Source organism: Alternaria incomplexa (genome assembly GCF_024043165.1).
Source record: "Alternaria incomplexa strain BMP 0042 chromosome Unknown scaffold_16, whole genome shotgun sequence".
Taxonomy (NCBI): Eukaryota; Fungi; Ascomycota; class Dothideomycetes; order Pleosporales; family Pleosporaceae; genus Alternaria; species Alternaria incomplexa.
In genome coordinates, this window is record NW_026249865.1 from 351,424 (window position 1) to 364,649 (window position 13,226).

The window sequence follows — 13,226 nt, forward strand, 5'->3', positions numbered from 1 at the left end:
AAAGCTCCGATGGCATCCTTATATGTCAGCATTCGTGTTCTGGTACCATCTCCATCTACTCCGAAGCTGCCGATTGTCACGCCATCTGTTCATCTTCATCAAACATATAGCACAGCTCTATATCAAATGAGCATCTACCTCTTCACCAGACCTCCAGCACAACCTTAGATCAACCATCGCCATGGCTCTTGCACCCAAATTCGCTGGCCAAAAGCTGGCCTCCAGTGCTATTCAGCCCAAGGCCATTCACACACTCGAGCTCTGTAAGTGTTTCATCCTCGACTGCTGGATTACAACTTCCCGACCCATCCCAAGGCCTCCATCAGACTAACAGTCAAATCCCAGACCTCGACTATGTGTGCCCCTTCTCAGCCAAGATGTTCAAAACAATCTACGAGACCCCTCTCCGCAAGACACTTCTCGAGAAATACTCCGACCGCGTCGTAACCATCTTCCGGCAACAAATCCAACCCTGGCACCCGTCCTCTACCCTCGTCCACGAAGCCGCCTACGCCGTACAAAAGGTTGACAGTTCCAAATTCTGGGACTTCTCACAGAAGCTATTTGCCCAGCAGAAAGACTTCTTCGACGTAAGCCTGGTCAACGAAACGAGGAACGCGACGTACAAGCGACTAGCCAAAATCGCCGGGTCTGTGGGTGTCGATGAAGCCAAGGTTTATGGACTGTTGGAGATAAGCGACAAGCCTGGTGAGGATGGGGCACTGAACTCAGGAAACGGGGTTACGGATGATGTTAAGGTGCAGGTGAAAGCGAATCGACTGACGGGTGTGCATGTTACCCCTACAGTTGTGTTCGATGGGGTTGTGAACAATGAGATCAGCAGTTCGTGGACGGCAGAGCAGTGGGAAGAGTGGTTGGAGAAGAATGTCAAGTGACTACATGACGGTAGTAGTAGGGCAGTTGCGCAAGGAAGGTTGTGAGTGACCCTAGATCCACAGTCCCCCCAGGTTCGCTCTCTCACCCACGCGACTCTCACCCGAGCCCTTCTACGGCTGCTAGTCTCTTGTATAAAAGCCGGTCATCGATAGTCCTACATCCTCCACTCCTCTTCCTAGTACCAATCTGAACATAATCCCCCTCAAGCAACACCTAACGGTGATCAACCATCTTTTCTTCTCACCTCCAAGCCAAGTCTGATCCATGGGTCCATCCTTAACAACACCTACCGGCGATCCGGCCCCCGCGCCTACCATGTCGACCCCTCCAACAAAGTCGAAGGAGTACATACCCGACTTCTCCGAGCTCCCGGACCTACACACAGTCATCTTAGCGGAAGACAAATATGACTACTTATTTCATGATTATAAAAACCCCTTGACATGGGCGCGGGCCAATGATACAGCCACTTCAACACAAAGTGAAGGGACCTCTATAAGGGCTCGTACTGCCCGGTCACAAGTTCAAATGCTCGAAGAGGGAGGAGACGAGATCATCCAACGTCTCGCACCGGAACCCGAGCAGCGTTTCGCCATATACACATGGAAATACGACCAGCATGGCATTTTGAAACAGGCTCCGCACATCACAAAACAAGAGCTGGAGGCGTGGAGGAACCTCGATCTGGAATGGAAGCATCGCCCCGTTGACCCTGAGAGCATGCCGCTGCCAGTCAAGAAGAAGCTCAAGACAAGCCATGATGGACACGTAATGCCGGGATTCGACGACTACACGATAGATGAGCGGAGGGAGGCGCTCAAAGCGACGGGGTCCGGTGCTTTTGCCATGAAAGACGTCCTACGGAGGATTGACCGGCGGAAGCGCGAGCGACTGGCGATAGAGTTGCAACAATCTGAAGCCAAGGTGGAGGTCTTGCAGCAACGTCTGGCTGCCGAAGAGATCAAGAAAGAGAAGGAAACAAAGGAGACGGTGGCCTTGCAGATGGACGATGGGATCGCCCAGAAAATAGGAGGGACAAACAAACGTGTTGGAGTTGAGACAGAAGAAGAGAAAACTATCGGCTTGAGGAGCATGAAGTAACCCCGTGGCGATATGGCAGACCTGGAGAGTTGGAACAATGGGATGGAGGCTGGGTGTCACAACGGCCAGGTTCGTGGAGCAGGATAATAAGGACGTGGCTGAGCATATGGAGATCACCGCAACTGGAAGATAGGAACGTCCAGGTTGCATGGTTATGATGCGGGTTTCAAGTCAAAAAGTGATTTCAGAGCGCGATCTCATACTAGCATTAGTATAGGCACTACAAAAGTTGAATGACATTTCAGTGAATAGGTGTTTTGGCTGCGCACGGAGCACTCCTTCTTGATAACTGAGTCAAACCCTCCAGTACCCTCCCCCGCTGTTTATATCCCCATTTCCACCGCTAGAAACCGGTATAGTTTCCTTGAAGATCTCGACATCTCTAATTCTCACCTTGTAATGTACAGTTGCGGTACGCAGGAGTTGACTTCATCATTTGAGATCGCTCGCTCGATAAGTGTACAAAAGGCCTCAACAGGTGCAGGATACCTTCCCGCTAAACTCAAGGCTTGATAAACAAGCCCAGCGATCAGTCTCAAGGCCAGCCGTCGCCGAGAGTATCACCAACAGTATGTCGGACTACGATCGCATGTAAGTTTTCTCCGATTGCCATTTCTCGATCGTAGCTAACTCAATACTAGCACCCAACTCAACCAAGAGAACTCGCCCCTTCTTCAACTCCCAGCGGAGCTTCGAAACCGAATCTACAAGTTCGTTCTACACGATCACCGCCCCGTATACGTCGATATACCCGCTCTGGGCGATGAGCACGGAAACTTTGTCCCTAGAGATAACACACGGGGAAATCTAGCGCTTCTATATACATGTCGTCAAGTCCACAGCGAGGCCTCAATGATGTATTTCGCGCTCAACACATTCCAATTCGAGCTTGACACTTCGCTCATCGAATTTACTAGTAGTCTCACTGCGGACCAACTCAACGCGGTCAAGTCTATCGATATGACGGGAGAGCTTGTGGAAGAGATTGAGATGCGTGCCGAGCATCATGCGAGCGACAGCCCGCGATTGCACCTCGATACGCTGATCTCGCTGCAAAAGGTATCCATCTACCCTTACGCGTTCCGTTCAAGGCCAATACATCTCGATGCCATTGGAGTTTATCTAAGGGAGGCGACTGGTAGGATGGGTCTGGAGGTCATAGAGGTCAAGAGGAAGCAGAAGCTGACACAGGCAAGTTGCAATCGCGTAAGGGATTTGATGAGGAGCCATGTGGCTGGGAGGCCCTGATCAAATAGTCGTGCAGTGCTACTCTTCATGTATTCAACTCTTTCAGGTTTGGTATCTGTCACATGATGATAAAAGATATACGAACCTCGGTTGATCGATGATCTCCAAGGTGCAATGCCAAGTTCATTGGAATGAACGAACGTGTATCGATGATCATGTAGCCATGTAGGTCCTCATACTATCATGTAACCCAAAGCCCCAAATGTGGCCGCTAAGCTCGCCAATCCTACACCGACAAGCTGCTGAGCCGCACTCTTGTCATCAGTGGGGCAAGAAGACCCAGGCTCTCGCGTCTGCTTGCAGTGAAGAGAAGTCATAGACGAGGAAATATCGGCAGCTGCGGCTGAGTCGAACTTGACCTGGCAAGGAGTTGGAGCTGGAGTGGTGGATGCCATAGATGCACAAGTCTTTCCATCATAATCCTCCCAGGTGATGAAATCAGGGACCGCCAGAGTATCGTCTACGTTGATAACAATCGCTTCGCTGTTTGTGCAATTTTGATTCGTCGTAGCGGGCACAGGATCCACGACTTTTCCGGAATTGTTGATAGTAAACATTGTGATGCGACTCGTCCCATTGCCGGTGATACCACCGCCGAGGAAGGCAAGAGAGTCCTCGGTACAGGTATTCCATCTCACTTGCCATGCGATCCTCCACCTGCCCTCTTTGTTGAAGCTGGTGAAGACTTTCAGCTCTCGATAAGGGTCGCTGCTGGAGTAGTTGGCCCATCTCAGGTCATAAAAGGTGGGGTAGCTGTGGACCTGGCTATCCAGGTCGAGGAATTCGATGGTCATCTGCGGATTCAGGAATGGCGCTAGCTCGGTATTCTGGATAGCGATTATGAATGGAAAGATTTCTGTAGGAGCATAAGTCTCATTACGAGGGAAGATAAGATCCAGCTCCATCGCGCCGCGGGCAGCGTTGGCAGCTCCCATGCAGGCGGCGAGGAGTAAGGCAATCTGCATGCTGATGCCAAGCATGGATGGCAGGAGGGTAATGGCGAGATGGAGTTGAGAGTGCTGCAGTATCGGAGAGATGGAGAGGGAACGTCATGACGGGAAAATATCAAAGGAGGATCAGGCTACAAACGGAAGAATGCATATAGTGAGTTGGGTGGCACAGTGATTATGCACGTGCATGTCTCTTACGCTAACGAGCCGTGCGAAGACGTTGGCGGTTAAGCTATCTTGGCGGCTCCTTGGCACCGGATCCTTCATTCGCGTTGGACTAGCCTTCGAAGCCCTCCTTTGTTTAGCACCTCCGCATCCGGAGCGTTTCTCAAGTGGTCTAAACAGTATTGCGATAATACCGAATAAAACGAGCCGCCTAAGGTTTCTATAGTTCGTGTCGCATTTGCTGCGTACATGCTCTTCGAACTTTACAAGTAAATAGCTCCTACCTAGACAATATTCTGCTGTCCTTCAAGAAGCTGGTGCACGGTCTAATGGTGACCGCAACACACGCCAGTTGTACCATTGGTGAGAGATTGGAGAACACTGAGCATTATGTACCTTACATGTAGATGAGTAAGTAGATCGCTGGCATCCTGGATGCTTCGGCCTATGATTTGGTTGTATCCGCATGAAGAAGTCGCTGACTGTGTGGCGAACTCGCCTGTGAAGAAATGAAAGCGCTCTCTGGAGAAAGGAAGCCACTTTCACGGTACCCACAGACCCCAGCTTTAGAGAGGTGACCCAGAATGGAAACACCACACCCACGTGCAGCAACAGTATAGACACCAAACTTGAGCAAAACTTCACGCATAAGAGTCTCTCCAGGTCCCAGACCGCATCTGCAGTAAGCTTGCTGCGCAGTGCAACTCAAGGAACTTCAACAACGAGATTGTCCGCCCAGTCCACCTGATCTTCTTTATTCCCCACTCTACTTCCCTTGTTCCTTTGCTTCCTAGTCTTACTATCGCGTGCACCTTCTCTTACAACCTCCTCTAGTATTTCTCTCCCTGCGTCATCCTCGCTGATCAGCTTCGCAGCGAGACTGAAAAGCACAAGTAGCGTCCACGCAGCATCGTTCCCGCAATCGTGCAACTTTGTAGGTATCATACCGACCAGGCGACATAGCGTTCGGAGCGATACATTCCATCCAGGATCGTCAGCCTTGTACATCTCGCGAGCAAGCTTCTGCGTGTCGATGATCGCGGTCACGGTGGCTATGTCATTTATGCTGATACCCGCCTTGTTCAACGAGAGAAGATCCGAAGGGATGTCGTGGCCAACAAGGATGATTGGAAGTTTCTGTTCGTTTGAGTCATTGACTTTCGATGAGTCATACAGAAGTAGCTTGCGCGCATTGCAGCACGGCTCCCTGTCTCCATTGACGTAGTGAGAAAAGATGTGGTTGAGAACGGCAGCGCGCTCGCTCCATCGCACTTGGTTTACTTGGCCATGGAACAAGGCCCGCAATTGCTTTCTATTTACGCCTACTCGGCCGTACCGGAAGTCGAAAGTCTCTGTGTGGAGGGGCGGGTGAGTATGGTGCATCGGTGTTGAGAAGTGTGAAGTTGTGAGACTCCTCGTGTCGAGTGTGGATGCGCCGATAGCGCTGAAGCGCTTGGGGTTTCCGTGTGCGATATCGAAGGAAACGAATACGGGGTATGCGTGAGAATTCGGGTTGTCGTGGTTGCGTGCCAAAAGCTGCTGGAACAGGCAGCGCACTTCTTCAAGTGAGATTGGGGGAGGAAACATTGCTTTGAGAGTACTGATCCTTGCTGTTACGGTCACTTCGGCTGAGCTGGGATTGACTGTCGTGCAAACAATAGAGATGGACATCAATTACAAAATATACTCTCCTTTGACTCACCACTTGGCCGCAGCCATACTTTGGTTCCCTTACCCTGGTTCTGTGGTAACCATGGGCGGACGACAAACCAATCGCAGCTTGTGCAATTCGCATCTGGAAAGTACAGATGCACAAAGATAGACATCCTCGATAATTCCGTGTCTTACTACGACACCACACTTTTCGATTGAGAGTATCTCTGATATCATATCCATCACAAGGGTCATAAGCCCATACCGAACAAAAACGCCATCTATCCATATGTGCTCATAAAAGCTACTTTTCTCCACCTGGTGCAACCCCACGGCACTCGAGCAAGATCTACTGAGCGGCCGGCGCAGCATTGTTGGAGACCTTTCCGTTGGTGATCTTAGGACCAACAACCGCCTCCTCAAGCGCACGCTTGACATCGGCAACAAGATCGGCCTCATCCTCAACACCACAGCTGATGCGGACGAGATCGTCAAAGACACCAGCTGCCTCGCGCTGCTCCTTAGGAATACCGCCGTGCGTCATGGCGCTGGGTACCTCGACGAGCGATTCAACTCCACCCAGCGACTCAGCCAGTGTGAAGATCTTGGTCGCTTGGCAGAAGCGCTCGGCAGCTGCGTGACCGCCCTGGATACGGAAGGAAAGCATGCCGCCACCCATTCCGTCACGGTGCTGCTTCAGCGCAATGTGGTGTTGTGGGTGGGAGGGAAGACCGGGGTAGTTGACGGAAACGACGTGTGATGAGGCCTCGAGAGCCTTTGCGACGCCCGTAGCGTTCTTGGTTGCTTCCCTCGCGCGGAGATGCAGGGTCTTGAGACCGCGGTGTGCGAGCCAGCAGTCGAAGGCCGAGGGAACGGCACCAATGGCGTTCTGGAGGAAAGACAGACGCTCGTATAGCTCATCGGAGTTGAAGGCCGCGGCGCCCATGACGACGTCAGAGTGGCCGTTGATGTACTTGGTGACGGAGTGCACCACGATATCCGCGCCGTGGTCCAGCGGGTTCTGAACGTACGGGCTCATGAAGGTGTTGTCGACAACCACCATGATGCCATGCTGATGCGCAATCGTGGAGATCTTGCGGATGTCCACAAGCGTCAGCGTAGGGTTCGACGGCGACTCGATCCAGATGAGCTTCGTGTTGGGGCGGATGAGCTCGGCGATGTCGATCTCGATGCTCGGGCTGAAGGTGACTTTGACATCGTGCGTCAGGGCGACCTTGGTGAAGTAGCGGTGCGTTCCGCCGTAGACGTCTGAAACGGACACGACGTGTGAGCCCGCGGCGAGCGATTGCAGGATGTTGGCTGTGGTGGCGGAACCGGACGAAAATGCGAGCGCATAGCGGGCGTGTTCAAGGGCTGCGACTGCCTTTTCAAAGTTGTCTCTGCAGGCGCATTAGTTTTAGACATATGGGTGGTGTCGCGCATGCGTACCGGTTTGGGTTCGAGGAGCGCGAGTACTCATACTCGCCGATGGGCTTTCCAACGGCGGTTTGCGCGAATGTTGTCGAGAGGGAAATCTGATTGGATTAGCCGTGTGTTTGTGAGACATGCGCCTGAAATACTTACGGCTTCAATGACGGCTCCGGTGACGGGGTCATGGGGGCTTCCGGCATGCACGGCGAGGGTGCCGAATCCGTGGACTGGTGACGGCGCGCGTGGCGGGGTGTCGATGGGGTGGTCGGGGAGCGTCATCTTAATCTTCTGAGTACTCTTTGGACGGCGGGCGGAGTTGACGTGGTGTCACGAAGGAACTTGAACCTCGAAACGCAGCGAGAGGACAAACTTCTTTCTAAATTTCAGGCCCTCCGAGGTGTTGACGCCTATGGGTGAATTATTGTTCTAGCGACAAATCCTAGCGCGCTTTCTATCGGTGGTGCATGTGCGGTTGACCGTGATGGCGCGAATGCAGAATAATTCTTTCTTGCAGAATTTCCTGTCAAAGTGGAGATGGAAAGCAAGGGAGGACCATCTCCATGGCTCCTGCGATCTTATACCCAACAGGCCGCGTTGGACGTCTGACATTTCTCAGCAGCAGATTAATCAGGCGGCGTTTGCTCAAACCGTGGCATACACAGCTCGGCCCAAAGCGCGCGTTGGTTTCGTGAGCAAGCGGAGATGGTGTCATAGTATTCTCCGACCCGCCTTGTGACGGCCTTGGCAGCTTTTCGATTACACATCGCGCTGCGAGTGCTACCAAGTCCAGCAGGTTGTTCGGGCGAGATGCTTTATAGACTTTTTGGATACGTAAGCACAATTTAACATTGGCGCTCAATGGCAAGTGATTTGCATCGTAATCTGATTGAAGTGGAGAGAGGTCTATGAAGGGCGCAAACGTCTATGGGTATCTTGGGGGTATAATGGTGATGCTCAGTAGGCATCCTCCTCTGGCCGGCTCTTAAGCTTCACATATCCACTTATGCCTTTCTTTCGCGCTGTCTGCTCGCTATGGGAGACATGTCCCGTCGGTGATGGTGAAGACTTTCCGTTCCTCGTAGTCGGCGTGAGGTAGCTACGCCCATCGTCGAGGCCGGTGTTACCTCGCCGTTTCTCACCAACAAGAATGGGGTCTTCCGCGATCAAGTTCTCCATGTCTTCCCATTCTTTCTGGTTCAACACGTCCCATTCTTGCGCCTGCTGCTCAGCCAACAGATATCCCCTCAGCTCGTCGATAATTTTAGTTGGCGACAAGCCCCATCCGCTGATGTACTGTGCGTTCTCGGCCATGCCTAGGAAGGAATGTGAAGTAGCGTGTGAAAGCTGCCCAAAGCCTACAGGTGACTTGCGGAGGATCGATCTGGAAGACCTGGAAGTGGTGATATCTTTGTCCAATGGATTCTCGAGGCGTTGGGGATTGTATGTTTCTTGCGTGATCAGTAGTCGGAACAGATTGCGACCGATCGAACAAGTATCCTCCCACTGTTTGAAGCTGTCTTTCATGCCCTGGGTTCGACATAGCCAGGCCACATTGTACGCAAGCAGAGACACGCCTTCAATGAAGGACGAGTATGCAGGAGGATCTTCGGCGCAGAGGTGACTCAAAGGGCGGTCGACGAATAACGCGCGCGGCTTCGGAAGATGAATACGCGTCTCAAGCGTTCGGGACGCTTCCGGACTGGCGCTGGACGAATGTGAGGGTGTCGAGCCAGGGAAAGGTACTTTCTTGCCCTGGTAAGAGGATGCTGGACTGAAGATTGTAGGTTGAGGGTAATCGGCATGGGGGAGTGTGATTTCGGCTGGGAGACGGATGCCCAGGTAGGCAGCGACTCGAACGACGAGCTGGGCCACGGCAGCCAGTGAGGCAGACAGGCCGTCAGGCGTCACATCTGTTTCAAAGTTAGCATATCGCCTCGACAGGTATAGCCTAGACATACCATTCAGATCTCGAAGATCGTATATCCGCAAACGCGTGCCTGGCCCAATATTATAGACCTCTTTGATACCGCCGTCCCTTGTCTTTCGCCGCTGCATCTTAAGTCCCGCGAGCCTCGCAGCAGTCGTGCATAGCTGCATGCGCAAATCTATGGTATCGTGGTGCATCTTGTCTGCGTTGTAGTCCGACCGCTTGACCCTCTGTTGCACCTTGTCCAACTCGTTCGCCCGCCGCGATTCGATGCCGTATGTGGCGGACGAGAGGTCTGACTTGCGTTGCGCGTTCGCCGCTCGCCTCGCTTCAAGCTGCTTCCTGGTATCCTCCATCTGCCGTCGGAGCTGGTCGGCATGCTCTGATATCATGCCTAGTCGATCCTGTATCTCTGCCGTTTCTGCTTTCGTCCGCTCCCAGTTTAGATTGTTCGTGCACTCTTGCCTGTCGACCAAGAGCCCGCCTTTCGAGTCGGTGAGAGAAACATGTTGGATCGCTTTGTCTTCCGAGCCGTTAATGATAGCTGTGACATGTTTCGCAACGGCATCGCGGTCTATCAGCGTCTTTGCAAGTTGAATGCGGGGCTGTTCGAGGTATGAGCGCGCGCAGGTCATGCAGTGGAGAGGCTGGCTCAGACTGCCGTCTCTCCCGCAGATGTCGCACTCCATGATGAGTAGAGGTTATGTTATGTGATGTCGCCTGCAGAAATGCCGTGGAGTGGTAGGTCTGGAAGGTGCAGCGAGACCATGGTGGTAGTGATTCGTCGAGGCGGTTGGCGAGTGCCTATGTAGCCATGGAATCCGTCAGTGGGATTTTCGGTGAATGTCTAGGCTCCGTGAGTGTTAGCGCTCTCCTCTGTCGTGAAGCATAAGCAAGGCATCCAGAGGCTGGTGGTTGAAGAGGTTGTGTGATGGAGGCGGTACTCAGGCAGAGGCGCGATTTCGCGAGTCAGACGCTCCTTCCAACGTCATGCCGCGACTGACCAATTCGGATCGCGCTAACGCACGTGGTATACGTGAGTGAACCTCAATCTACCTTTTCGAGTACTGCGTTTAATCTGATAGAACTGACATTTCGCGTCGAATATCCTCCTGATGACGATGAGACGCGCTCGCGATCCCTCTACTTACCTACAGCACTGACCAAAGGCATCGCAAATGAGCAGGACTCCCGACCACGAACCCGAATCATCCCTCCCCTCTCACATCTCTTCGACATACCCCTCTTCTCCTCCACTACTGACCCAGTTAAAAAACACCACCGCAATGGATACTGCCCCGGCTGCCAAATCGGAGCCGCCACCCAGTCAAGAGGCGCAGGCTGTACGACCGCCAATGAGACGCATGCATTCAGATGAGACAGAGCGGCCATCCTCAGCACAGCGCACGAAAGACGAGGTCGACGACGAAGCAGACGCAGCCGCTGAACAACAGTCAGAAGATGAAGAGAGTGATCCCGCAGAAAAAATTGTCGATTTTGATTGGCAAGACCTAGAGGCGCGGTACCACGATGCCATGAAGACATGCCACAACCAAGAGGACCTACTAATGCAAGAGTGGGACAATCTCATGAATGTACAGCTGCCTCTTCGCTACATCTGCCCGAGTTACTGATGAAGTTGTTAGTATTTCCGCATCTGGGCCTCGTCAGGGAATGAGCACGAGACCGAGCGGACATACGCGAGGTAAAGATGCCGTCTGAAAATCGCGTGATCTACTAACAACTTGCCTCAGACTTCGCACACGCTCGACATACGTTCAGCACGAAGAAGCGGAACTGGAGCAGAAGCGGAATCATTGTATGCTGGCCTTTCCTTCCTCTCATGCTTTTCGACTAATATGCCGCAGACATCAATGTAGTCAAAGCCTTCGAGAGTGCGCTCAACCTCCTCAAAGCCAGTGGCCTTGGTCGTTGATGCTCATCAACCTAGGCGCTATCTACCTTGCTCATCATCCACCACAATCGGAAGTCTCACAGCGTCTCGCTGGCCCTGATAGCTCGTCGCCAACCCCGCGGCAATTGGTGCGGCTGTCCAGCCTTCCAATGTGCACTTCATCAAGGATGCACCTGATGCGCTGTTGCATCATGTAGGATGTCGTTGACACTAAAATGGTCATTTTGGAGCAGAAATAGTCGCAATAAGCGGTTCGCGGTCCATACACATCAGTTGAAGACATTCATTGCCAGGTGTCTGCTCTATCTAAAACCCTAAATCAACCGCTCAAGATTCTATATCAAATGCACCGCCTTTTGCCGAAGGTCTATACATGGTGCCCGTGCCTTCCATATATGCGCTAAACAATGAGACGCCCATGCCCTTTCATGCGAGGTATTCCAGAAATGGTCCAAACATGGTCCAAGTTTGTGATGGTGATGTTGTGGTGCGTGTTTCGTCTATAGAAGAGGGTTGGAGCGGTACTCGGGGACGACGCCGTTTGTTTGCGACTTCTCAGCCTGGTTCTCCGTCTCGAGCTCGTTGCCGACGCTGTCGTCTTGCTCGGCGAGCCACTTCTCCGCCTCGAGAGCGGCAACACAGCCGGATCCTGCACTGGTGATGGCCTGGCGGTACCGCTTGTCTTGGACGTCACCAGCAGCGAAGACACCCTCGACGCTTGTGAGACCCTCTCCAGGCTTGGTGATCAGGTAGCCGTCCTCGTCCATGTCAAGCTGTCCCTTAAACAGCTCGGTGGCGGGGTCGTGGCCGACGGCGTAGAAGAGACCCTTTGCGTCGAGGGTCTGCTCCTCCTTTGTGACGTTGTTCTTGACCACTAGTTGTGTCATCAGACCGTTCTTCTTGTCCTCGCCCTTGATCTCGCTTGCGCTGGTGTTGTACATAATCTCGATCTTCGGGTGCGTGGTCAACCGGCGGGCGTTCGTTCGGCTCGCGCGGAGCTGGTCTCTTCGTACGAGTACGGTAACCTTTGACGCCTTCTTCGTGAGGTATAGAGCCTCCTCTACTGCCGAGTCACCACCTCCGATGACGACCAATGGCTGGTCGCGGAACATGGGAAGGGAGCCGTCGCATACGGCGCATGCGGATACACCGTTGCCCCAGTACTTGTCTTCGCCCTTGAGATCTAATCTCCTGGCCTTTGCGCCGGTCGCGATGATCAAAGCATCGGCAGTGTGTATCTCCTCCTCAATCTCCTCTTCGTCGCCCATGGGGTGTAACCAGTACTTGAAGGGGCGCGCTTTCAGGTCGACCTTTGCGACGGTTTGGGAGATGATTTCGGTGCCGCAGGCTTCGGATTGTTCGCGCATTTGCTCCTGTATGCTGTTAGTACCAGTTCGCCCGTAACCATCGCGTGCTGTAACTGACCATGAGCTTGCCGCCTCCGATCTTGACGAAACCGGGGAAGTTCTCGACTTCGTCTGTTGTGGTCAATTGACCACCGGCGGCGATACCGAGAGCCATGAATCCCTCGTACATGACGGCTGCACACGATTAGCATCTCGTCGAAGTGATTGCGAGGCGGTGTCTTACGGTTCAGATCCGCTCGCGCGGCATAGATAGCTGCGGTGTGGCCTGCTGGCCCCGAGCTGTGTATGTTAGCATTATCCTCGAGATCGACTCCGTCGCGCCATTGATCGCGGAACATACCCAATAACTGCATGTTGTTAGCACTATCCGTGCCAGGAATTTTTAGGATGCCACTTACTGACTAGTTTTGAATGCATGTTTCGCGACTGTACTTTTGCAAAGGTTGAAGCAGTCGAAAGCCCCGCTACAGGTGAGACGCGCTGATTATGCGATGCCGCGGCAGCGATGGGGACGGAGAATAAGGATAGATTGCGGGGGGAGGAGGCCCTTCGGAAGATTGATGCGAACACTT

The 13,226-nt window shown here is 53.0% G+C and overlaps 9 protein-coding genes across 9 annotated transcripts; 4 read left to right on the forward strand and 5 right to left on the reverse strand.

Annotated features, from left to right (window-relative positions):
- Window positions 1-181: 181 nt before the first annotated feature.
- J4E90_009507 (uncharacterized protein) lies at window positions 182-896 on the forward strand (the record flags this gene model as incomplete). The annotated part of the gene is made up of 2 exons (XM_051439026.1): window positions 182-263; window positions 346-896. 2 exons carry the CDS (start codon window positions 182-184, stop codon window positions 894-896), a joined length of 633 nt encoding a protein of 210 aa, XP_051287103.1.
- Window positions 897-1,425: 529 nt separating this feature from the next.
- J4E90_009508 (uncharacterized protein) lies at window positions 1,426-1,998 on the forward strand (the record flags this gene model as incomplete). Its single annotated transcript, XM_051439027.1, has 1 exon — window positions 1,426-1,998. The coding sequence occupies one exon, from the start codon at window positions 1,426-1,428 to the stop codon at window positions 1,996-1,998; it is 573 nt and encodes a 190-aa protein (XP_051287104.1).
- A 571-nt stretch (window positions 1,999-2,569) lies between these two features.
- Window positions 2,570-3,246, forward strand: J4E90_009509 (uncharacterized protein; the record flags this gene model as incomplete). The annotated part of the gene is made up of 2 exons (XM_051439028.1): window positions 2,570-2,589; window positions 2,640-3,246. The coding sequence occupies 2 exons, from the start codon at window positions 2,570-2,572 to the stop codon at window positions 3,244-3,246; spliced, it is 627 nt and encodes a 208-aa protein (XP_051287105.1).
- Window positions 3,247-3,419: 173 nt separating this feature from the next.
- On the reverse strand, window positions 3,420-4,181 carry J4E90_009510 (uncharacterized protein; the record flags this gene model as incomplete). Its single annotated transcript, XM_051439029.1, has 1 exon — window positions 3,420-4,181. The coding sequence occupies one exon, from the start codon at window positions 4,179-4,181 to the stop codon at window positions 3,420-3,422; it is 762 nt and encodes a 253-aa protein (XP_051287106.1).
- Window positions 4,182-5,066: 885 nt separating this feature from the next.
- Window positions 5,067-5,744, reverse strand: J4E90_009511 (uncharacterized protein; the record flags this gene model as incomplete). The annotated part of the gene is made up of 1 exon (XM_051439030.1): window positions 5,067-5,744. The coding sequence occupies one exon, from the start codon at window positions 5,742-5,744 to the stop codon at window positions 5,067-5,069; it is 678 nt and encodes a 225-aa protein (XP_051287107.1).
- A 619-nt stretch (window positions 5,745-6,363) lies between these two features.
- Window positions 6,364-7,724, reverse strand: CYS3 (cystathionine gamma-lyase cys3; the record flags this gene model as incomplete). The annotated part of the gene is made up of 3 exons (XM_051439031.1): window positions 6,364-7,414; window positions 7,464-7,549; window positions 7,599-7,724. 3 exons carry the CDS (start codon window positions 7,722-7,724, stop codon window positions 6,364-6,366), a joined length of 1,263 nt encoding a protein of 420 aa, XP_051287108.1.
- Window positions 7,725-8,399: 675 nt separating this feature from the next.
- Window positions 8,400-10,061, reverse strand: J4E90_009513 (uncharacterized protein; the record flags this gene model as incomplete). The annotated part of the gene is made up of 2 exons (XM_051439032.1): window positions 8,400-9,355; window positions 9,404-10,061. The coding sequence occupies 2 exons, from the start codon at window positions 10,059-10,061 to the stop codon at window positions 8,400-8,402; spliced, it is 1,614 nt and encodes a 537-aa protein (XP_051287109.1).
- A 597-nt stretch (window positions 10,062-10,658) lies between these two features.
- On the forward strand, window positions 10,659-11,081 carry J4E90_009514 (uncharacterized protein; the record flags this gene model as incomplete). Its single annotated transcript, XM_051439033.1, has 2 exons — window positions 10,659-10,967; window positions 11,019-11,081. The coding sequence occupies 2 exons, from the start codon at window positions 10,659-10,661 to the stop codon at window positions 11,079-11,081; spliced, it is 372 nt and encodes a 123-aa protein (XP_051287110.1).
- A 706-nt stretch (window positions 11,082-11,787) lies between these two features.
- Window positions 11,788-13,071, reverse strand: CYS9 (Thioredoxin reductase; the record flags this gene model as incomplete). Its single annotated transcript, XM_051439034.1, has 4 exons — window positions 11,788-12,660; window positions 12,713-12,828; window positions 12,878-13,001; window positions 13,057-13,071. The coding sequence occupies 4 exons, from the start codon at window positions 13,069-13,071 to the stop codon at window positions 11,788-11,790; spliced, it is 1,128 nt and encodes a 375-aa protein (XP_051287111.1).
- Between the last annotated feature and the right edge of the window lie 155 nt (window positions 13,072-13,226).